At 41.1% G+C, this 24,497-nt stretch overlaps 2 protein-coding genes across 9 annotated transcripts in view; one reads left to right on the top strand and one right to left on the bottom strand.

Moving 5' to 3' along the window:
• LOC119030079 (cingulin-like protein 1) overlaps window positions 1-2,916 on the top strand; it is a 55,450-nt gene extending 52,534 nt beyond the window's left edge. For all 5 annotated transcript variants that reach the window (XM_037117427.1, XM_037117424.1, XM_037117425.1 and 2 more), the window contains one exon: window positions 163-2,916. In XM_037117427.1, coding sequence (XP_036973322.1) covers window positions 163-283 — 121 coding nt within the window. In that variant the 3' untranslated portion in view covers window positions 284-2,916. The remainder of the gene's footprint in view (window positions 1-162) is intronic.
• A 558-nt stretch (window positions 2,917-3,474) lies between these two features.
• LOC119030029 (ras-related protein Rab-27B-like) overlaps window positions 3,475-24,497 on the bottom strand; it is a 62,157-nt gene continuing 41,134 nt past the window's right edge. For all 4 annotated transcript variants that reach the window (XM_037117337.1, XM_037117336.1, XM_037117335.1 and 1 more), the window contains 5 exons: window positions 17,777-17,948; window positions 13,530-13,618; window positions 11,171-11,274; window positions 10,855-10,978; window positions 3,475-9,537 (listed from right to left, as the gene is read on the bottom strand). In XM_037117337.1, the coding sequence (XP_036973232.1) occupies window positions 9,351-9,537; window positions 10,855-10,978; window positions 11,171-11,274; window positions 13,530-13,618; window positions 17,777-17,929 (657 nt within the window). In that variant the 5' untranslated portion in view covers window positions 17,930-17,948 and the 3' untranslated portion in view covers window positions 3,475-9,350. The remainder of the gene's footprint in view (window positions 9,538-10,854; window positions 10,979-11,170; window positions 11,275-13,529; window positions 13,619-17,776; window positions 17,949-24,497) is intronic.

The following is a 24,497-nucleotide window of genomic DNA, read 5'->3' on the forward strand; positions in this document are numbered from 1 at the left end:
TCTCTGTCTCTCTCTCTCTCTCTCTCTCTCTCTCTCTCTCTCTCTCTCTCTCTCTCTCTGTCTCTCTCTCTCTCTCTCTCTCTCTCTCTGTCTCTCTGTCTCTCTCTCTCTCTCTCTCTGTCTCTCTCTCTCTCTCTCTCTCTCTCTCTGTCTCTCTAACAGACGGAAGGAGACTCTGAATATTCGTCAGACTCTGGACAACCTGAGGTTGGACCTGAGTGTCGACGACGAAGACGAGGATCAGCCGCTGCGAGAACAAACAAACAGCGTCACCAAAGTCTGAACCCCCTGACACACTAACACTGACGGTGCAGTCAGGGACACGTGTTGTTGGCCTGTTGGTCTCCTGGAAGAGAAAAAGCAATCGACTTCTCTGGGGAAAAAACAAACAAAACAAAAACTACATGTCACCAGACCCAAAAGTCTATCAGGATCTTGTCCTGCATCACTGTCGGCTCCAAATGTTTATTAACACTTTTTTTGTTACAGATGTTGTAATTTCCTAATAATCTCACAGCAAGTGTCCTGCTGGGGAGAGCCGACCTGCTATACACCTGACAACAAACAACAACTAAGGCGTTAAATTGCAATTAATTGAAATTAGAATATAATTCCAAGTTCTTTCCAGGGAAATTACAGACATTCCAGAATTATGTCCCTCTCCTGGTGACCAGCAGGAATCGCAACAGTAATCCATCGACCATAAACCATCCCGAGGAGCACAGTCAGTGTGACAGACTCAGAAAGAATGATTCACCTTTCAAACGCCTCTTTTGAACATCATCTTTTCTATCACATAGAATATCAAATAGAATCACGTTCTGCTCATTTGCCAAAGATACAGACAGCTGTAGACACACAGCACACAGAGGGGAAAACTTACACGTGGCGGAAATACATAATAAGGTTTTGTTAAAGGTTAATTTTTTTGCTGTTGTTGTTTGTTTTGAATCTGTTCTTGTAGTTGCTATAACGGACATCAGGAGTCTGTTCGAATAAGCTTTAACCCGCCAGAAGTAAATCTTAGAGTTGAATTTCCTGTGTCATTCAGTTGCACAGAAGCTTTACGGCCTTCATGTCTGACATCATTCATTTTTTTTCAGAAAGGAATTACCAACTCCGAGCTTTTGACACTGCATATTTTTAAGCTTAGGGCTAATCTTAGTCCTGGGCTAAGACTTGGCCCTGGGATAACTTGGGATAAACCCTTTTCACGCACAAGTTGTTAACCCGGGTTAACTGAAGTCCATGGCTCACCAACTCATACTGCGGTTCTTCTAGCCCTGGGTTAAATGTGTGTTGGAACCTGCAGCTAATGTTTACTCTCTAAAATGTTATGTGACTACTGTGTTTACTTAGCCCAGTTTCACACCGGCACCTTTTAGCCCCGTGTTGATTTCAGGATATAACTCGGGGCTAACCCTGCTCTGGAGCGGGGCCAGCAAGCCCGAGGCTAACACTTGGGTTAGCCCACTATGTCAGGATTGTGTCAGTGTGTCAATGCTTTCAAGCCTGGGGCTGATGGCTTCTGTAGCCTGGGGCCAGGAAGGATCTAAGAATGCATTTAGCCCTGAATCAATCACAGCGTGAGAGACCCCGACCAACCAGCAGCTCCCTGTAAATATGACAAACTTCTCTGGTTTGGCAGCGCTTGTTTCTGGTTGCTTCGCCGACAAGTCTTTCATTAGGAGGGATTTTTCATGTTAAGTGCTGTTTAGTTTAACGTGTGTCTCACCTTCATCTGCAGTATTTGAACATGTTCCACGCTTGTTGCTGACATATTACAGTGTAATGAAACACAACACGGTTGAACTGTGGAGGAGGGATCTTTGGCTCGTAGCTGTTTTAAATTCACACAGACACACAATTACAATATTATTTATGCTGAAAACTGTTCATGTTGTTTTTATGATTTGAAGATTATTGATTATTTACTGTATTAAAAAAAAGAATTAGGTAAATTTTGCATGATTTTTTTTAAAGGGTTTGCTGCTGTATTGATGTCACACTGTATGTGTTTATGATTTGAGGTTTATGGGATAAGATCAGCAAGGAAGACTAAAATTCTCACAAGGCATCGCAACTATTCTTAACTGTATTTTTGTTCACCCACTAGTGAGCAAAAGCAGATTTTTAAATATTTCTTAAGTTTACCAGCTGAAATGTTTTGCTCTCAGAAGTTAAATAAATGTCTAAATTTGGTTTGGATCAAAGCTGTGGGTTAACAAATTTAAAAAAAAAAAAAACTTTAAAAAGTAGATTATTATGTTAGAAACACACATCATATGCAATGTGTACATACCAACGTTTAATGTTCTGCAGACTCTTATTTTGGTGGGAAAGAATTTGACAAATCAGGAGAAAGGTCACTGATTTAATCCTCAAATACTACTTGCTGCCAAAATGTTCCTCTAATTTGAAAAGAAAATTCATTTCCTTGACCTAGCCATGATATCATGTATGCTCTGTACATGCTCCCTGCTTGAAGGATGCCCGTCATAAACACACAGTCTGAGGCAAATGTTCAGATTCAGTTTGCATTATCTGTTATGTTTACATTTGTTGGTGTATTTCGCTCTTCTCGGAAGCAGGAGCAGAAAAACACGGATTGCATCACTGACAAACTTTCGTATCACTGCTGTTGGGAATGTAATCGCTGCAGTTTCACTGCAGAGTTTCCGGTCTATCTTTTCTCATAGCGAAAGGACGAGATGGTGTCCACACACACACACACACACACACACACACATGTACAAAGAAATAGACTACACGGACTTATTTTTGCAATCACTCGTCACATTCTCCTGGTTCTGCTGTTCTCGGGTATTTATTTTTGTGTTTTGTTTTCCATGTTCTCTCTTTTGGTGAGAAGTTTCTTAGTACGAAAATGCTAAATAAAGTCTTGGCCACTGTGAATTCTGGCTGTTGTGTGTTTTCAGTGAGATAAAGTCTGTATTACAATCATCAGTCATTCAAACAGCAGTTAGCGTTCGGCTCTTCTGGCTTCATTTTTTCGTTTAGGATTTTTTCTACTGAAGATAGATGAGCAACTCTCACATACAATAAATGGGCTTCAGTGTGAGAGCGAATATTTGGTACCATGAGAAAGAATTTTCAAAACGTACAACTGTCACGAGCAGATCGGTTTTTAATGTTTTGACCGAAATCAGGCACTTCCACATATGCTAAAAGCAACAGAGGTGCTAAATTCACCCTTGTGTGCCAAAGGCTCTGACTCTGAGGCCATTTAAGGGAAACAGAAAAAAATAAATTGCAAAGTATTTTTGGTGTGTTTTGAGCCCACATTCAGCGGGGGCCAGATGGCCAGGGGATGCTGCCGGGAAATTCTGACCGAGTACATTTATAACATTTAATATTTCTGAACTCTCGCGCGACAACACCGCTACGAGATCTGCCACTGAAAAACCAAAGCCGAAGCAGCACTCTTCTGGAGAAAGGAGAAGCCAGGCAGGATAAAACAAACACAGAGATTTATTTGCAGCTCTGACATCAGAAACATTAAACGCATCACAGGTCATTCCATTCTCATTGTGTCAAACATGCTGACGGTGCAACAGACCCAACAAACACACACAGGCATCGATACACGCAGTGGAAACTGAAGGAACATGTACAAACCGCAGGCATCAGAGAAAAAATTCACACCCAGAGGATTTTTCCAAAAATAAAAGCTCTTCGAGGTACTCGGATTGATTCGTTGTTTTGATAGAATCGGGCACAAAAACAACATGGTGACTTCTGGATCTTTTTTTTTTTTTTTTCCCCTCCTCCGCTTGTAAATCTATAATCAATAATGCATTAAAATATTCAGTAGCTCACAAACCTTACAGAGGATCAGACAGAAGAGTTAAGAACAGGCCCAACATGACTCTTCAAACGGTGTAAACTTTCAAAGTGAATTCAAAAAACTACCGAAAACCATTGAAGTCCTACCAGAGAAAAACATGATGCGACACAGAGAAACAATAAACGTCATGTGAATGAATGGCAGATACACCTGTGGCACAGCTGAATACTGAGATGAAGCGAAAAGAGGCATCAGGACGAACGTACTGTTAAAATATAAATCAAATATAATGAGCAACGTAGAAAGGAAGAACGCTTTTGGATAAAAGCTGACAAATTGGTTCAGAAGATTGTCACAATTAAAAGGCATTGGGTCGGGATGTTAAGGAAAACGGTCAAGGTGTGGCGCGCTGGACTCTCAAACATTAAGAAGAACCTCCGATAGCTCGACGCCGTCAACGTTTTTAGTTTGGTCAATTCTGCGCCATTGCGGAATTTAATCGGAGCCCTGGGTTGGATTGTACGGATACGTTTTCATGTGTCTTTTGTTGTAGTAAGTCTATCAAAGAATATAAAAAAAACAAAACAACTTTTTTTTTTTTTTACTCCGCAACTTGTTGCCGGATCATCTTGATTTTATTAGACAGCCAGGCGTTTTTTTCACACAGTTACAATCGAACTGTTTCACCAAAAATATGGAAACTTTTCCAAAAACTGAGAAAAGTTACACCTTCAAAACGCTTTTTTTTTTTTTTTTTTTTAAATCATGTATGTATGAGACACCTTAATGTTGCACTGTTTAATATTCTTATGGTAACAACAGATTGTGTCATGTGAACAGTGAGACTAATAATGAACCTACAGAGAATTATGCAGCACAATTCAGAGCTTTTTAGCCGCTTTCAGCTCATGGTTTTGGTTTTACGGCACATTTAGTTTATGGTTCGGTCTCGTCAGCCCTGTCTCCAGCTGCAGCAGGCGGACACAAGACTAACGTTAGCCGCAGGACACCTTAGCTGCTGGAGTTAGCCAAAGCAGAGCTAAAGGGAAAGTTAAATGGAATGAAACTATTACTCATTGTCTGCAGATAAAATATTGAACTTAAGCGAAATTGGCGTGTGTGTCGCAAGCGCTCTGGGGTCGCGTGGGACTGGCCCGATGGGGCGGAGGGTCAGGTGCAGAGCCGGAGCTGACTGAAGAAAGACACCTGCACTCAAGTCGGATTCTGCTCTGATCCGTACCAGACCTCCGCTGCTGGGTGGTTATGGGTAACATGCACTTTTCTTCATAAACGACAGAGGAGAGGGGATAAAAAAGTGAACCGGAGTCTCTGCTGAGTGCTGAGTTCATTGTGACGCTGACCTGATTTCAAACACACACACACACACACACACACACACACACACACCCTCAGCGTGTGCCATCGCTCACTACAGCTTCCAGCGTTCTGTACAGTAATGTAATCTGCCTGTTGGGGTCAATAAATGCTTGTTTGAGTAACAACTTTGTACTATTTGCTTAACTGAAACAAGACCTGCTTTGTGAGTGAATATAAAGAAAGAAAAAAACACGCTAAGAGGATTTGCTGGATTTTCTGTAAATATTTATGAACATCATAACCTGTATGATCACAAGACTTCAGACTGAAAGAAAAGGTCAAATCTGCAGTTTTTGGACGACAAAGGAGGAAGCTCAGCTGAAACAGTGCAACCGAACCTACAGAGACACAGCATTTGTTTTCCGGGAACATCATCACGATGACGCTGCTGAGTAACCGGGGTGGGGGTAGAACGTTACAAACGAGAGCCGTCTCCTTATGTCTTAATAATCAGCGAATTAACAGCAACGTGGGTTTCATACGGCACTGAGATCAGCTGCTGGCAGACGACTCCGCTTGGCTTTAAAACAAACACGACAAAACAGAAACACATTTTTTTGTTTTTTCCTAGTGTGAAGGCAGTTTCTCTCTGAGTGTGTACAGAAGAATGAGGTTTGGATTTGTCAAAAGCAGATACTTCTTTGTCGCTCCTGTTTTTCTTTTTGTGTTTTCTTTAATATATATTTGGCACAGATTAAAATAAAGGTGGCGACGAGCCGAAGCCAAAGCTCTGTGACACTGGAGCTCGTTCGCGGATCCGGAGAGCACAATACTAAAAATATGACGGAAATCATTTTGAAACGTTATACTCTTTTAACATGACCACAGCGGTGCTTTGAGATTATTAGGCCACGCATACAGTATACTTAATATTACTGCTGACCCATTTGGCAGCCTGAAAACCAAGCTGCAGTAATCCTAACGTTACGCAGCTGTGGGTCGGGACTACTGTCAGTCCTTCCCTTTGCTCACTGAAGGACAAAACACGGATCTAACGGCCAGCGTGTGGCAAGCAGGAAAGATCACTTCGCTTGTTCTCGGTGCACCTAAACTCGGCTCAAGATTTCTCATGAAGTAAGGCAGATCAAGGTGGTACTTGACGTAAGGAGAACTGTTGAGGTGCACTGAAAACAAAAGAAACCATCTTGCACTCTTGGACACTGATTTCCGAGTTTTATATCAACAAGATTTTGTAAATGAACCTCTGAAAGGCATCTAACGAGTCACGTTGCTGGCAGAAGACGTGCAGACTTTTCAAGCTGAACTCAGTCGAACTAACTTTAAATCTGACGTGATTTCATTCCTTTTTTTCCCGCACAGGAACTGTTAAATGGTCTGCTCTGGAATAAATGAAAAAACCAAAACCCCCCCCCCCCCCAAAAAAAACAGTGTTAAGCAACAAAACACAAGTTCTGATACGTACAAAAGTTGGTCCATAGTAAATTTCACACGTTGAACCAAAAAAAAGTCCAGTTCAGAGCAAAGAAGAGGAGAATCGAACAACTTCTACTGTATTTCAACAGTTTATAATAGTGTAATTTTCTTCATGTTAGACACACATTTTAATGATAAATCATACTTTCGGGGTTAATTTCATAATCAAGATTAAGAGCAATAGCAAATAAAAAAAAATAACATGAGATAGGTTTCTTTTAATGGACATGCAAATGTAAAAAACAAAAAGAAAGAAAAAGAAAGAAAGAAAGAAAGAAAGAAAGGAAATGGAGGATGAGATATGACGAGCATAAAAAAATATTTGACAACACAAATAATAATCTTTTTTTTTTTTTTTTTTACATTTCTTTTCATATAAATAATTGGTCACTTTATGTTCTAACAACATTGGTCATGTATGGGGCCTTAAAGCAATATTTCACTTTGTGTGGTTGTCTGTAACAAACACCAGCTGCTCTGAAAGCTCAGTCACCAAACATCAAATCCCATAAAAAGTCTGTTTTTTAATGATAATGTTGCCAATTAGATATAATTAGCTCTCCACTCACATGTTAACTTCACTTTTTCCAGTGCCTTTATACTGACTGTCTGTAAACATTTTCTTGATCACTGTTATGTCATTTTACCCAGATGTTCGCATGTTACGGCGACGTTAAATCCTCTGAGCAGCTGATATTCTGGCCGACTTGTCTCGACCTCTCACACAGAGTCTGTTCCTCCACGGTGAAATAACGCTTTAAAGGCAAAGGCAGTAGATCGATTCTGAACAATGTGTCTATCCTGGTCTGGGACGCTCCCGAAATAAATGAAATGCTATCTTTGTTTTCCCCATTGCACATGTGCCACGCTGTACCCATGTTGGTTAATTCAGGCTACATGTTGAATCGTGCTTCTGTCAGCAGCGAGCCACGTCTGGCAGGTGAGCTTTTCCTTACTCGAGTCGAGGGTCTAAGGACAGAGGATGTCGTTCACTGTACAGATCGTAAAGCCCACTGAGGCAACGTGAACGTGATTTTGGGCGATTAAATGAAACCGATTTAATCTGATCTGATGTGATTTGAGGCCTAACAGGGAGTGATCTGTTCAGCAGCCATATATAACTACCCGGGCTGCTAACAGAGAGCTAGCTGAAGCATTTTGGTGTCTGTTGATTATCACTGCAAGTAGGACTCACAATATAGTCTTATCTGTTAAAATAAAACGTATCCAATGCTATGAGTAATTGTAAAAGTATCTACAGGGCATTTCTGTTCAAAAGGAACAGAAATCAGGTCGGGTCGCTCATGTTAGCTCGCTAGGTCTGCTTCAACTCCCACCTCTTTTAAATCAAGGCTGAAGACGACTGACCTTTCACTGAAGCACTGCGACTTCTATTATTTAGTCTTGTCTCTTTTTAACCTATTCTAATTCAGCTTACTTTCCTATTACCTAACTGGTTTAAATATCCTTTGCTGTAATGTGTGTGCCCAGTAAGGCACTCTGAGATGCCTCGTGTCTGAATTGTGCTGTAAAAATAAACGCGCCTTGCCTCATCAAAAATGCTACTGTTAGCATCAGAAAGAGCGACTGTCGCATGACGACTGATATGAAAGTATCCTGGTCATTTTTTTTTTTTTTTTACTCTGTTTGATATGTTTCTATAAGAAAGTTTTTGAAACTTTCTTTACTCCAAACACTTAGTTTGTGGCTACAAACTAGCTAATGCTGGGTATCATTGCTAATCCTTAGATTTTGTAGCAAGCTAGCTAGCACTCCACAGAGGCTGGTTTAACTCTTTCACTTTCTGTCTGCAGCATCTCTGCAGTCTGTTTTAATTTATTTATACTACTATAAAATTGAATGTCGGCCTCGTATTTACACCGCTTATTGTTGATTCGGGTATTATTTCATATTTTAAAATTGTCTAACAGGTGTCACTGGACCCGACTGTACAAAACACACAATTTTGGGTATTTTAGCAAAAAAAACAGCTCGGAACACTTAAGAAAAATGACCGAGCGTGGCTATATGGGTACAGCACTGAGATATGTGCAGTGTGAAAACTATGAAAAAAAATAATAAAAATAAAATATGAACATACAGTTGGCACAGCCCGGTCCAGGAGGAAAGGTTTCAGGAGAGGACCATGACATCATTCATACACACACATAAACACAACCTGATCAAACTCTTAATGACCCAGATTTGTCTGTCACCAGATGACAGGACGCAAAATCTTTCCCCCGTCACAGAGTGATGAACAGATCCAACTTTAAAGAGTTCAGATTAAAAATGTATATCTCTTTTTTTGCCTCTTTTGGATCCGTTTAAATCATTCAAACCACTCGAGAGCGGGGCTTAATTCCCAGGCTGCATGTTTTAACCGAGGTACATTTTTGTATCTGACAGTGATGAAACCGTCCCCTTCTGTTTGATTTCCTCCTAAACGGCGTTCAAAGGCAAAAGACAGGCTGAGCCTGTAGTACTTTAAAAACCCACTAGAGGGGGACAGGGTTGTTTCAGTGGCAAACTGGCAGAGAGTTGAGAAAGAAAGAGGAGGAATAAAGGGGGGGAGAGGAAAGCAAAGATGGTTAATTTGAGAGAAAGGGAGTGAGCAGAGCAGAGACGAACAAACATGCGATCAAAGATGACAGAGGAGGTAAAAGAAGGAGGGAGTGTGGCGAGTGGAAGGGACGGACGACGGAGGAGCTCTGACTGGTCGTTTCCTGATCTAGCATGCACATTTCTTCTCACTGGGCAGCGCGTCATCCAGCTTCGTGGCCCCGTTGCCATTAGCCGGCTCGGCGGGCGGTTTGTCGACGCACTGCTCCATCCGCTTCATGACCAGGTCCAGCAGCGTGATCACCGCCTTGTCCACCTCTGCTCCAGTCGCTGCGCTTGTCTCAAAGTACGGGATTCTGCAGCCAACAAGACAAGGAATGCTTTCTTTTACAACACCATAATAGTGGGTGGCTTTAGCCCATGACATGACAACCATAGTGGGATTATTATACTGATTGGGTAATTTTTTATTAAAATCATCTACAGAAATTTGAAAAATTCATTCAGAATATTAATTTCATTATCCGAGATACTGATAATAAAGATGCAAACAGATTAATAATTGACCTCCTCTGATGCGTACAGCATAATGACTTCGGAAATAAGACTGAAGCTTTCAATGTAAATGAAATCTGTAGATATCTTCTAACTTGCAGTGTCTGAAGTTGACACTCTACCTACATCCCTGAACATTTTCAAGTTCCCAAGAAAGACAGATATCATCGCTTCCTGGAACAGGGTTCTGTTGCCAGGCAACATCAGAGACCCGCGTCTTGGCCGGCTGGAATGACACCAGGAAACGATCTGCACCTCATCTAACAGGAAGTCATTTGTAGATCTGCCTGTGATGACGCGTTCTGTCTCGCTGCGTGTCTTACAGGTAGCTCGTCACTGAAGGCGTTTTGAGATGAATCTGCTGAGGCGCCGGCTGATGAGCGAGCTCTGAAAGCAGTTCAAGTCTGAGAGCCGCTGACTTGCCCACTGCCAGGCCTACGCACGCTGCTGTTTGGTACAAACTTGTTGTCGCGACATTGTTTAGATGTGGTTTTTGATCTGCTACTTAATTAACAGGCTTCCTCCACGCGCGGCTCACCTGCTGTCATGACAACGGAATAAAAGAAAAATCCTAAACGGGGGGTGCGGTGTTCAGTCCACTTTGGAAAAAAAAAAAAATTAAAAAAAAATGTACTGCTGACAAAGAAAGTCAACAGAGAGAGAAAGAAATAGGAGGAAACACAGCATGCATATATTCTGTGGGGAGCACCCTGTAAATTATTACGTTACTTAAACAGCACATGTACAGAGTCCTTTTATTTCAAACCGAGCTCAGGGGGCATCAAGTAGACACCGGCTGACTGACCTGACGGACTTTAAATTACTATATGGATACTCAGAAAGCACTCAGAGGCTATACTACATTGTGCCGGAAAGGTTATAACTACATTTTAATATTTAATTCTGATTCGAGGCCAATGCTGGGGTAACAAAGAGGCTTGAGTGAAAGTCAAAAGATCACATCCTGAAGTGAGCTCTCACTGATAAACCGGCTACATCCTCCTGTGAACATGTGAACATATGACACTGTACGCAAAGCTGAAATACATGGTGTTGTTCTTAATAGCCCAGTATTCATTATTCCAAACCAAACACGGAAGGTGGAAAAACAAACCCACCCGTATTTATCAGCCAGCTCCTTGGCCTGCTTCTCCTGAACCTCCCGCTGGTCGGCCAGGTCCGCCTTGTTTCCTACCAACACGATGTCTGGATTCTCACAGTAGGCGTTTGCCTGTAGCTGGCCTGGAGGTGATTCCAAACAAACAGGAAACAAATGAGATGTGCTAGTGTACCGAAAAACATCTATCTATGCACAACAGAACTTCAGTAATTTTTTTGCAGAAAAAATTCTGCAATTAGTTTGACTTTATTTCATGTTTCCTTCATTAGGCAGAAAACTGCGGGGGGAAAAAAAAAAAAAAACAGCCAACGTACTCATCCAGTTTCTAACGTTGAGGAAGCTCTGCTGGCTGGTGAGATCAAACATCAGCAGGAACCCCATGGCGTCCCTGAAGAACGCCGTCGTCAGGCTGCGGAACCTGGAACACACAGGAAAAAATGACTTCTCTATGAAACACGAAAGTGATCCACTACTTCCAGCGAGACTCAGGTCTCAGCACTGCGTTTCACTCTTTTGACGTCTCGTCTTGGTGGTGATTCGGAAAATTCCCCCACAAAGAGAAGCAGTGTGTAGGATTTATGCGGCTTCTTGGCAGGGTCTATTGGCAGATAGGGGATATAATATTGGCAGAAATTAAATTCGATATTCTTAATTATGTATTCATTAGTGTGTAATCACATGAGCCTTTTTATATGTGCGGAGGGAGCGTGTCCTCTTGTTATGGAGCCTGCCACGTTTCTGCAGCAGCCCAGAACAGACTAACAAAATCACCATGTTGATGCTACAGTGTCTTGTTACAGGCTGAATGGTGTCTCTGTCTCAGCCACTCCGCCCACCATCACTTGTTTCTGCAGTATGTAACAGGATCGCAGTGTTACATAGCTGCAAGTTTCCAAAACATAACACCGTTATGATGTGACGAGTTTTGTTTGTAGTCAGCACCCACATTACGTCTGACAAACTGTTACAGACCTGGGGTTTGTGGTCATGACACTGGTGTTACACTCTGCGGGCCGCCAATTTCTGCCTACTGTTGCTTGATTATCAGGTTTCTCAGACACTTTTTCTCTGATTTTTCTTTCTTTGTTTTAAGATTCCCGCCAGACATGTTTTTGTAATGTTTAAAAATGCTGTGCCTTTAATCAAAATTTGACGCTGAAGTCTTTTCTCTAAAAAAAAAAAAAAAACGTATTAAAATTACATCTGTTCATTCTCCCTCTTTGAAAAATCCAGAACCAATGAATGTGCAAGAAAGGTTTCATTTCAAAAGACAGGAGATGCCTCCTGCTTCTCTGTATTGTCACTATCATAGAGCATTTGGTAGCTAAAGGAGCTGGTGGAGACCAAAACTGAGCTTAAAGACAGTGTGTAACTTTTAACTGCTGTACAGAAGCTCAACTCCAAATTAATGATAACGTTGTTTGCTAAAAAAAAAGTTCATTATATCTTCTAAAAAGCTGTCTGTGCTGCTTACAGCTTGTTCCCAAGGCCAAAAATTAAACTTTTAAAGCAGATTTAAATGTTTAAGACCTTTAAAAATAAATCTAAACACGGACTATGGCTTTATGCAAAACACTGTCAGCTTATGACTAGTGCTTTATGCATGACCAAAAAAATTCACCCCTTCAGTCACAGAGATTTAGCAGTAATGCTTTACCTGTGATTGACTTGAGCTAAATACACAGAGGGGTAGATGCTGCTTATATCCACAATACTTAGTAATGGGACTTGTAGGTGTGACAGCAGCGAGGAACACTACTCTCTGTAAACATTACGTACGAAGCTTCATAAGCAAATATGTAACATGCAAACATACAGGACAAAGCGACAGATGATGAGCACGCAGGTGGAATAATGACTCTGCAGCTCGAGTAAACGATCGTGAAGATCGGCTCATGAGAACAGGAGTGTTTCCGTAACGCCGAGCTGAAGAAATGTTAAGTTAAATTATGTAACTAACACTGACTCATCCTGCAATGAGTCATCAGACCTTCATAAACAGATTCAATAGATCGAGGCCAGTTTCAATTACAGACACACACACACACACATACATACATACACACAAAATCACAGTCTAACCAAGTCAACATGTGCTCCAGTATGGCATCCATTCAATACGTGATTTTTTTTTTAAAAGCAAGAATGGAGAAATGTTTTAAAACCTTGACATGACTTTAATTTTTTTCCACGTTTTCTGCACTTCTGACTCAAAGTCAGCGACTCAAATAGGTTTTCGATGGTGGCTGCTAAAAAGTTGCTAAATGACACTATAGAAGCTGTCAGGGAGCTGTCTACTCACTGAGCTAAACGTAACGTTAGCTTTGCTACTTGCGATGCTCACATTGGTGCCTCACAGATCATAAAAGTGGCGTTCACCTGTGAAGGTGATCTTGCTGAACAGAATGCGTGAGTCTCATAAACCTGTGTTTGTTCGAAGGAGACCATGGTGACACTCACTTCTGGGTTAGCCTACAAACATACACCATCCCTGCAGATGTCTTTTGGGGAAACGTTGTATTTCTGGAGAAACACTCTTATGACATACACCCTTAAAGAGATTTCTTCGTTCAGCGAGGCAATTGGAGGATCTGCAGCTTTGCGTGCAGAGTTCTATAAAAGAGGACTCAGCACAGATAAATGTGTGCAACCAGTTGTAAAACCTCAGCCCACCTCTCCTGTCCAGCTGTGTCCCAGAGCTGAAGGTGAACCTTGAAGGTTTTCCCTGCGGTCGTCCCATTGGGGCTGGATGCTGTGTACACCTGAGGAGAAAAGAGATAATCAGTGTGATACAATTCTGGAATTGTAAAACCCTCCTCATTGTATAATAAACATCCGTGCAGTACTTTAGCATCGTTTGATTTGTTACTGACACAAAACTTCCCGGCTTATACGCCATCATCTCACTGGCACCTGGAGCAACGCACTGCCGCCACCACCAACGCAGCCTCGTGTGGTTTTCCAACACAGTCCCGTTGTCTGACTGAACACCCTCTCTCCGGCTTTATTGGTACGATTATCTCAGTGGGTCTGACTAACAGACTACCGGTGATCTGGCCTCTGCAATGATGGACTCTGGTGTGCCGCAGCTGGTTGTGTTTGTGTCCCTGCAGGAAGCCTCGAGCATCTTTCACACCTCTGACTCTCCCAGATGAGTCACTCACACTTTCTCCGACTCTCTTTTAAAAGCCGCATTCACGCCGATCACGATCCGAGCGCTCAGTTTGAACCTTAATGTGTTTTGGGCCAATCTGACAGGTGATGACTTGACGGCAAGTTAGGTGGCAAATTATGACACGTGTACATCTGACGGTGTGAGTCAACCGAAGTGAGACCTCTGGTGCAGTTTGTCGAGGACTCCTGGATTACAGCGTTGACTTTCAAAATGCACTTGTTTCCAGAACTGTCTTTGCTGAATATAATCACATTTGTTTTTGCTAAATCTTTTTGTTTTTCAGTGGGTGAAATAAAAACTTTCCTGAATCAGTGCAAACAGCACCGCAATAATAATAAAATACAATACAGAATTAATCAAATCACTGTTTCATCAAAGTAGACAAACTCTGATAATTTCACTTATATCTTATTTTATCACAGTTATTTTTAAATCCTTCCTGGATGAAAAAAAAACATTCACCTTTTTCAATGGATTGCATGATCGCCCGCTAACGGTGCAGCATATCAACAGAGTAATCGCTAACTGCTGCTAACTGTAACTGCAATTACCTATTAGCTTGTTAGCTTGGAGCACGAGGGAAGTGTTAGTGTTGTTTACACTGCCAGCACAGGAGCTTAGAAGCGCTGAGCGGGGAAGGATGTCAGGCCTGGGACGGGCTATGAGTAACAGATTACGGTGTTTAAAAGCAAATTAGATGCCAAAACACTGTCCTGGTGAGTCACTTCCATTTATTTCTTTTTTGGCCCACTGTGGTTTGCTCGGCACTAGCTGCACCCAGAAGACATACGCTGCTGTGCAAGATGATGTTCGACTTGATGATGGACTGCACTGTGTGTCATACAGTAGTTTGCCTGAATTGGCTCCCCGGCTGCGTCACCAGACTGAAATGAAAAATTAAATGAGAGAGCTGAGCCCACCGGCAGCTTAAATCAAAATCAATGGCGTTTTAAAAAATACTGTAAGATCGCTATGTTTAGCTCCGATAAATGAACCTGATTGGAAGTCACGTGACCCCTCCCTGCAAATCGTGGTTCGGTGGCTCGGACAGTGAACCAACTGTCCACATCAAGGCTTCAGCTTCAGGCTGCGTACAGACCCTGAGGACGAGCCTCTGACATCACCAAGCTGCAGCTGTGATCACACATGTGTCGGCTCCTGTTTGACTCTTGACTCGTGGAAATAGGGTGTGATCTTGACAAACACACACACACAAACACACACAGAGGAGGCGAGGAACAATAATCAATCCTATGAGTCATCCGGAGCAGAGGGATTAAGGCAGTTTTGTCGGTACAGTGTATCAGACGTGGGAAGGCAGAATAGCACCTAGGTGACCAAACGAAGCCTCAGTCAGATAACACCGATTCAGATAATCGCATCTAGCGCTCTGATGTCTGGATCCATATATCCTAATGAGATTCCAGCAGTGGGTGTAAATGTTTTTCAGCGAGACTTGCTGACAGTTTAAGGTGGCACCCACAATCAATCCTTAAAAAAGGAAAAAATAAAAATATCCATCAAATTCTCTCAAATACATAACACGTAAGCTTCTCTAACAAAATGACTAAAAACGACTGGAGCTTTACAAAGTATTTTGTTGACTTGTGTTCTCATATGATTCCAACATCGTTCGTACCAAGACAAATCTGTCATTTTGTTCACAAGGTCCCTCTATTCACCTGGCCATGGACGTTTGCCACGTTTGTTTCATTTTCTCACCCACCATTTAACCAACCATGTTCTGCCGCAAACACCATCAGCCAATCACGTCTCGGCGGTCCAAGTGGGAAAGCGCTCTCTTCTCTGCTGCTGTCAGCTAGACCTTCCAGGCATTCACGTGACCGCCATCATCACCACTACCACTGTGTGAACTCCATCAGAAGGTTTCAACTCTACACACCACAGTTTATTTCATCAAGATGGAGTTTATATACTTTATACTTTCTTATTCTCATATATTTTATACTTTCGCATTCTCTGTCATTCACACGGCAATAAATCTTAACCTTTACTCAAACAATAGAAGTCTCCCCTGATTGAAATTAAAATGCCATATATCATTTGCTTAATATCTGTGAAAATGAGGCATATCAATGAAAATGTCTGATTTCATGCGGCATTAGAGTTGTGAATCTTGACTGGTCTCATGACTCCATTCAATCACGATTTAGCGGTCAGATTTACACTCGTCCAGTTCGAGCTTTCCACCGAGTTCATTATTTCCAACATGCGTTGTTGTGTGCTTTCAAACTACTCAGTGTGTTTTTTATTACTCACTGCTGATCTGTGCTGCCCTGAGCAATATAAAGCAACATTAGCCTAGTGATCACCCACAAGTCAATGCAAGAGAGCAACGCTGTGATGTAACTTTATAGTTTGTTGCCCAGCTGAGGCCAGAAATCAACGATCAACATGGGTTACAATCTCCCAACAAATTCTCCCCCAAGAACTTTCCACACCGCTAGTACTGCTCTTGCCAAGATCCCACTTCGACAGTTCAACGTCAATGCACGATGCTGTTCCGGAAAAAACAAACAAACAGCAATTTCATCACATTTTCTCACCCGATGCCAGGGGGTTGCCGAATAAAATATATGATGGGTTGCAAAATTATTGAGAAAGATAATTTAAGAATATACATATTTCTCACAATATTATCTTTTTGGACCGATTCTCTTAAATCTTTGCTCTTTTTCCCGTGAAATATTGGACGCTTCCACTTTCTCGGTAGACCAGGCCAAAACAGTTGAGAATCGATTGCTCCAACCTAAAATTGTCAATGAAAGCACCACTGGTGGAGGGAAAGAACTATAGGTTTTTGGTGCCAGTCAGCCAGAAAAGCAAAGATGAAATGTTTATGATCTTAAAATAACATACTGGAATTTTTTCAGGCTTAATTGTGAAAAACAATATGTAGCTCAATATGTTTAAAGTTCCTCAAAACCCCTTCATAAATTCAAGGACTGACAGTAGTGACAAAGTCAGATATCATGATATTTTTTCATCAAATAACTCAATTTTAATATTGCGCCAATACTGCAGAATGACAACTGTTAATTATATTAAAATATTGATTATTACAATGACAAGATTTTTAGACTAAGTGGGTAAAGGCGAGAACAAGTAGAACAGTCTGGTGAGTTCAAGAATGACATCGCTTTTACTGTAACGCGGCTTAAAACCAGGCAAAAGACACTTATGACCCATCATGATAAAATGATATCCAAACTAAAATACAATATACAGATTCATACCACAACATAATATCAACATATTGGCAGGTGCTCATATGTAATAATTTAATTTGGTTGTCCATTTATAAACATTACAGCAATCGTGATGTTAGAAAACTCACTAGATGATCTCGGCCATCTATTCAGAGATCAGATATCGTGGTTTATTGCTGGATGTGACCCAGGTTGGATCTCCCTGTACAAGTTAAAATAATGACTGTGACTCAGCTCAGCAGGTGCTGTGGGAGAAAAGCAGCAGAACGCCCAGACCTGACCTGACCCACCGTTTACTCTTTGATAAGTACAGACCAAAGAAAATGCCTGGGCAACTGACACTGTAACTATGGTTACCAAGCCTGCATCACCTCCGCGTGGGGTGAGCGTGTGGAAGTTGGCGTGTCAGAAAAAAAAAACTGACGTCTAGCTGAGATGCAGCTTTGGATGGATGAGAATCAGACCTAGTAGAAACATGCACACTCGTTTTTTTTTGTGACGGAATCAGAACTCACCACTCTCTTTTCCCTGAAGTCGATGCCGACTGTGGTGATGAACTTGGGGTTGAACTTGTTGTCTGTGTATCGGTACAGGAAGGTGGTCTTCCCCACGCCGGAGTCCCCCAGGGCAAGGAGCTTTATAAGGTAGTCATAATCCCCATCAGTCATAGTGATGACCGCAATAAACCTGTGGAAAATCACAGAGGGACATCCATTAACGTTTAGACACACAGGGAGAATCTTTTGGCTGAAGTTTCCACAGGCATTCTATGTGTGCGTGCTAATAATAGCACATGATATGAATAAACCAAAAGGAAAGACTAAATAGGAAAGAAGAGGGGAGGGTACACGAGCATCCAATCCAAAAAACAAGTGTTGAGTCGAAAATGTCAAAACATGAAACAAAAAATAGCTCGCACCCTACAGCGCTCCAACATCCACTATTTAACACACCAAAGTATCAAAGTTGTGGGTAACACAGCTTCTCACCAGACTTCAGTGTTGTTATGCTACCCACTGTTGAGTTATTGGACCGTGGTCAGAGGGTCGTCCTGACCAGAGCATGACTTTCTGGGAAAATGTGCGTGGGAGCATTTACATAGCTGAACATCACGGACAGTGAAAGAACATGTGAATATATAGTGAACTGCAGAAAAATAAGGGAAGCATGTTGAAAAAGTTATTATTTGAGTGCCAAATGGCTTGCACTTTCTTTTGTCAGACTGTTGCTAATAAATAAATAAATGAATAAATAAAAGATTTTGACACCCGTTACTTCATGAAAATGTGGCATTGAGTTGTTGACAGAGCAACACACCACAGTTTATCACACCACCAAGGCACAAACAGCAATTACATAAGTCAAAGATGCTGAACATTGACAAAAGATCTTTCAGCAAGATCAGAGAAGGCAAATTAACAGCAGCGTGCTCTTATTTTGGTAACCCCAGTACTCCTGAGGACTAGTTACTGTAACTCTAATGGAAAGGAATGCAGTTTTCATGGGAAATTCTTGATTCGAATGAGTTGTAGTCTGGGGTCTGTTTGCCTCCTGGCTAAAAGTGGAATATTTAGAGAGGGGATCATAAGACTCTAATTCACTGAGCTGTGGGGAGGCACGTACAGTGTAACACTGTGCTTTATTACAGCGAGGACAGTGATTAAACCAAGAGCTGTAATCTCCTCACAATATCCTCCTTCTCTGTACCTGGCTGTGAGAATCGGAGTGAAGCCAGCCTGAAGCAAAGATGACAGCATATTTAAGGAGCACTCACTGCTCATCATATCGTAATTAGGTGTCTGTAAACTACAGCTTTTTCCTGTCATCTTACATAGAAAGTGCAGCTGTGGGACATCACATTCATTTTCTTTTTTCTTTCTTTCAATTTTTACTTTGTTTTTTTTTCCCCACATTCATGTTTTGAAAACTGATAAATAAAGTATTCAGTGGCCTTTAACAAACACCATTTCCTGTGAGCCATCACAAGTTCAACTTCGGCAGGTTTGCCTTAGGACAAGTTGAGTAATTGACTACAGAAAGACAGCGATAACATCAAGAGAGAGGACTGAGACAGCTTAAAAGTTTAGAGGATGAGATCAAAATAAAGCATTTTCATGGCTGAACCCAAGTTTCAATGATGCTGGTGCCCTGGTAAATCTTAATGGGAGTTGTAGATATTTTTTTGTATGCTACAAAACTGTTTGTTCAACATGTAACAGGAGGTGATAGCACAGATGCTCCTTCCGATTTAAAAAAAATGTTGAATAAGAAATAAGAGCTGTGGTGCTGGCATCCTAGTCAGAAGCACTACACTAAGTTACACTAACACACTGAGCATGGTAAGAGTTGCAAATGTAGTATCAGCAAGTTCACTAATAATTATTGTTAAGTAGACGTAGTTGTTGAAATCTACATCACGTTAGCATGCTAACATGCCAGCAATGAAATGTCTGCACAGAGAACAAACTCTTTGATTAAATCAATAACAAAGGCTTCTCTCTGGCACCACTGTCAGACATTTTCATTTTTCATTTTGCTAGTAGAGAAGATATAGAGACAGCAAAGCCATCCCACAGTTCAGGTGGGAATGGAAGCTAAAACCAATCAACAGATTTAAAAAACGGGGCTGACTTGCTGAAAAATAACACATGCTAGCGAACAAAGTTTGTCCGCTTTGCGTCTTATTGAAATGTTATAACTGCACAGTAACACAAGGAGAACCATTCATATCAATAATTCCTTTAAATGCATTGCCACACGACGATAACACAACTTTGGAAACTACAGCAAATATCTTCTCTATGTTTATGCTACACTAATAACATGTGAAACCTGTGGCTTTCTGTGTAAGAAAAACACATCTAAAAGTGCAGGACTGGCTTTAGAAATGGTCCAGAGTAATGCTCAGTAACACAACAGTCTTTTAATAATATAAAAGAGTCTTTATAACTCAGTCATGTTTCTTTTATTTATGGGGACACTTTGGTACCACATGACAGAAAACTGATAGTTGTTATTTTTCCTCTCTTCTCTCGCTCTCACACGTCTGCCATCCATCAGTCCCGGCACTGATGAAGCCCTCTGGGCGTACGAGGCTGGGGGTGAGATAAGGGAGAGGAGCTCATTGATCTGTCGTCATTGGTGTAAAATCCAGGAATGTATGTAATGGGTCAGTCGGTCATGATTCCCTGAGGCCAAAGCAGTTAACGGCAGCTCAGTCAGCTGACAACAGAGAACAGCACATCTCACAGTCACCATGACAACAAACAGAACAGGACAAAATACAATAAAGCAGGGATTTATTTTTAAAGGTGCATGCATTTTCTTGGTAGTGTTGGATATGGAAAAAATGTTTTTAAATGATTAAAAAAAAAGTTTGACTCTGAATTGATTTACAAATAAATTAAACAGGGTTTATATATCACTAATTTCATAATTATTGACAGAAAAAATATTCAATCAACACTGCCCACGTCAAGACCATTCACCAATTCCCCCATATATGAAGTCCCTAAGTGATCATTTGCACCCATCATACTGCACGCACTCCAGAATCATAGTGATCAGTTCACTAAAATCAGTGATATATTCATCTAGTATCAAACCTGCAGCAAAAAAAATGAGAATAGTAGTAGATCCGGTGCTAATTGTTATATATACTGCCCAGCTAAAAAAAAAAAAGTTACAAACTAATACTTCATCTGACTGCCATTATCTTTGATAACAGCATTAACATTTATGCAAAGTCACAACATGTTTGCCAAGATCTTGTACTGATGATGGGAGAGTCGGGCCACAGTGTCAAGTCTTCTCCAGCACATCCCAAAGATTCTCAATGGCGACCATGGTTCATGTCAAGTAGGTGACGTACTGTAGTGAAGTTACGTAAGTAGTAGCATAGTTCTCTTAAGCCAAACCGCATCACATGGCAGTCAATCTATTCAGTCGTTTAGTTATGAGGATGTGTTGGTGAATTTGATTGCCAGAATGTTGTTTTCAGTTCTTTCCAGCTAGCTAACACTAGCCAATACTAGAACAGATCTAGTGACAAATGTTCACTTTTTTGCAACCGCTTGTGTCAATGTACCACAAATACATCCAGCAGTCCATATGCTCTTAGAGGAATATTTGTGTGAACAGGAACATCTACTGATTTGAGTTGCTCATGTATTAGGTACACCTAGCCAAAACTAATGCAGTCTAATACAACAGCCCAGCAATGAATCCTTTCTTCATTACATGATAATATATATTCATTATTTATGATTATTTTGGCAGCTGCAGTTTGTGTGTGTTTTTTTTATTCAGCTCTCTCATTGATACAGATGTTTAGGATATATTCCATTGCTGTTCCACTAGACTGCATTATACGTATCTGGCTAGGTGTACTTAATAAAATGGCAACTGAGTGCATACCTAATAAACCATCTCACCGTGTTGTGGAGGAAAGGTTTTCCCTGTTGTCTACTAAACCTTGTATCTCAATAACAAGCAAGAACAAAACCATAAAACACATAGAGACATTAAAAATGTATGAGCCATCAACCACAATAGGAGAGAGGGGGAAACAAATAAAACGAGAGGACAGAGGAGAGGACGGAGTCTGTAACAATCCGGTCCTGTTTCACAGAGAGAGGAGACAGCTTGAGAGTTGCACAAGGACACATCGTCAGTGTCACTATCAGAATGTCAATCAGGAAGTTGTGCTCCCCCCTCTGCTACCCTTCGCATCTGTGAGATAAAAACATGTCACTGCCTTCAGTGAGCCTGTCACAGTCTGTGGCTTCATTAACTAATAAGAAGCAGACCTCTGTCATTCATTTCTCTTCTTTATCGTTCATAAAACATGAAACATTACTATTGTGATTCAAACTACCACTTAAGTAAGATCTTAAAGGCACCACGAGTAATTGAGGATTTGTACTCTTGGACACTGGTTTTGCAACTTTTAGATAAAGAATAAGCACATTTATTATATTACCGATAGCAGGAATTAAACTAAAACTATGTGAAACAGGATGTTCCTCCATATCTACATCTACATCATGATGTCACTCACTGTCCTCGAAGATTCAGAACAGTGACACGTCAAATTAAACTTCCTGTTCTGGTAAAACTGCTCATCTCAGCTCTCACATGTTTTCTAAAGCAAGTACAGGCATGAAGACTGAGTCGCTATAGCCATCTTGAAAATGTCCTCTTGAGAAAACAATGACATTAGTCATATGATAAAATGCTATAACATATCTGGCTTTGAAACTCGAAGCTGCTCTTCAGGTCAACCAATAGTCAACATTTGTTTTGTTGGACTATAATGACCATTTTTCTCTGACCTTACCAAATTAGTTTTGGTTTTTAGACCAAACCTTAAAGAGTAGGTCTACCATCACCATCACCATCACCATCACCGAGACCCTTCCTCCCATAAAGAAGGTTGCTGTTAGTGTGTTTGGGGAAAGTTCCATTTCAACCACTGAGTCATGTCAAATTCAGATCAATATTAATCTTTTTTTTTAACAGTTGCCTGTAACAGTAATGGGTCACTTTGAAAAGCAATGAACCACAACATACCATTTTGCATGCCAGTGTTTGCTTCCTAGCACTTAACACAAAGAGCTGAGGCTGATGGGTATATTTTAGTCTGAACACTTGAAAAAAAAACAACAACTTCAACCTACTCACTGTGAAAAATGGCGTGTTTCCTCAATGGTAACCTGGTCGCAGCCAAATCGTTCTCCAGATCCAACACAGCCGAGCAAAACTAGTTGGGTTGAGACACCGTTTATGAAAGGCTCCTTAGTCTGCTCTCATATAGAAACATCATTGCATTTTCTTTGAGCTTGTAAACCGTTTTGTCACTCTCCATTACAGCGCTTCAGGAACATAATGGATGCACAACATGGCCCGATAATGTAGAACGCAGCCACATTGTGTGCTTTGTATTGTACTGCGCTTTTACAATCAACAGGTTAAATCCTGCACTGAATGATTGCATAAATCATTTCACACTAGAGAAATCTACACCCCCATAGAGAAGCATAAATCCTCCTGTCAGACCCTGAGTGTAATTTCCACCGCTCATTGCTGCGCTGCTCTAAACACACACAGATTTATTACACGCCGTGCATTTAGTCTGAAGTGAGAAGGAAGAAGTGCATATTGTGTGGAGTCATGCAGCATGTTGGTAGCAACGATGCACAAATACGACTCCGTTATGAGATGAGAATCCGAGCGTACAGACCTCAGCACGCTGGCTCCAATGCATAGCTGCTCAGACATTGGTAAAGACGGAATGTCCACTAACGTTTGTAATTTAAGTTTGACATGGCAGAGGTCCTGAGGATTGGTCCTAAATACCTCTCAAAATCAATACAGCCATTTCTTGGCCACCTCGCTCCGAACATAAACCCCACCTACGTATTATCTCTGACTGAGGCTTGGTTCAAAAGTCACGCTGAATATCTCCAAAATTGATTAATTTACTTCATTCAGTGACACGGAGAGGAGCTTTGCATGCTTTCACATCTTTGCACTGTGGTACTTGATTACTCATTTCCAAAGGGGTGCTCCCAGGATTTTACAGATGAAGGTCAGTTTGCTCATCGTGAGTAATAGCACTGACCAGAACAAACTGTTTCACATATCACACAAATGTTGGCTTCTTTACAATGGCTGCCTTTTAGAACTCAATATAGTAGTACAGAAAAGGTTTGTCTTGTGAATTGCAATGCTAGGCCTTGTACTGAGCACTGGCGTATTTCATCAAACTTCTTCATCTCTGTCAGACTGTCCTTATGGACTGATATCGCCGTGTTAGTGCAGGAACACTACTGGAACACGATGACTGATGTTGATGCAAGGACCATCTTCGCAACTGGACAGTCACCATATAGCATCAGGTCATCTAACACTGGCCTTTTAGATCTCATCTTATTTTTCTGACTTTGCCAGTATCTGTATTTATGTGTTTTATTTCTTTCATTGTGAGCTGACATCTTTATTATACCACTTTTTTTAATCCATGTTAGTACTGCTTGTCCTGTCAGTCAGCTGACAGTGACTCTTGCATAAAAACGTACTTAATGAATAAGCTACTATTATAATTATTATGAATTAAAAATAGTTTGGCTTGATGAGAGGTTCTCACCTCTTAATAATTCAGGCTGGAAAAAAGAACGGAGGAAGGACAAAGGAGGAATAATGACTGTTCATTCTTTGAAACTATTATTCTAGGGG

The sequence above is a fragment of the Acanthopagrus latus genome, chromosome 12 (genome assembly GCF_904848185.1).
Source record: "Acanthopagrus latus isolate v.2019 chromosome 12, fAcaLat1.1, whole genome shotgun sequence".
NCBI lineage: Eukaryota > Metazoa > Chordata > Actinopteri > Spariformes > Sparidae > Acanthopagrus > Acanthopagrus latus.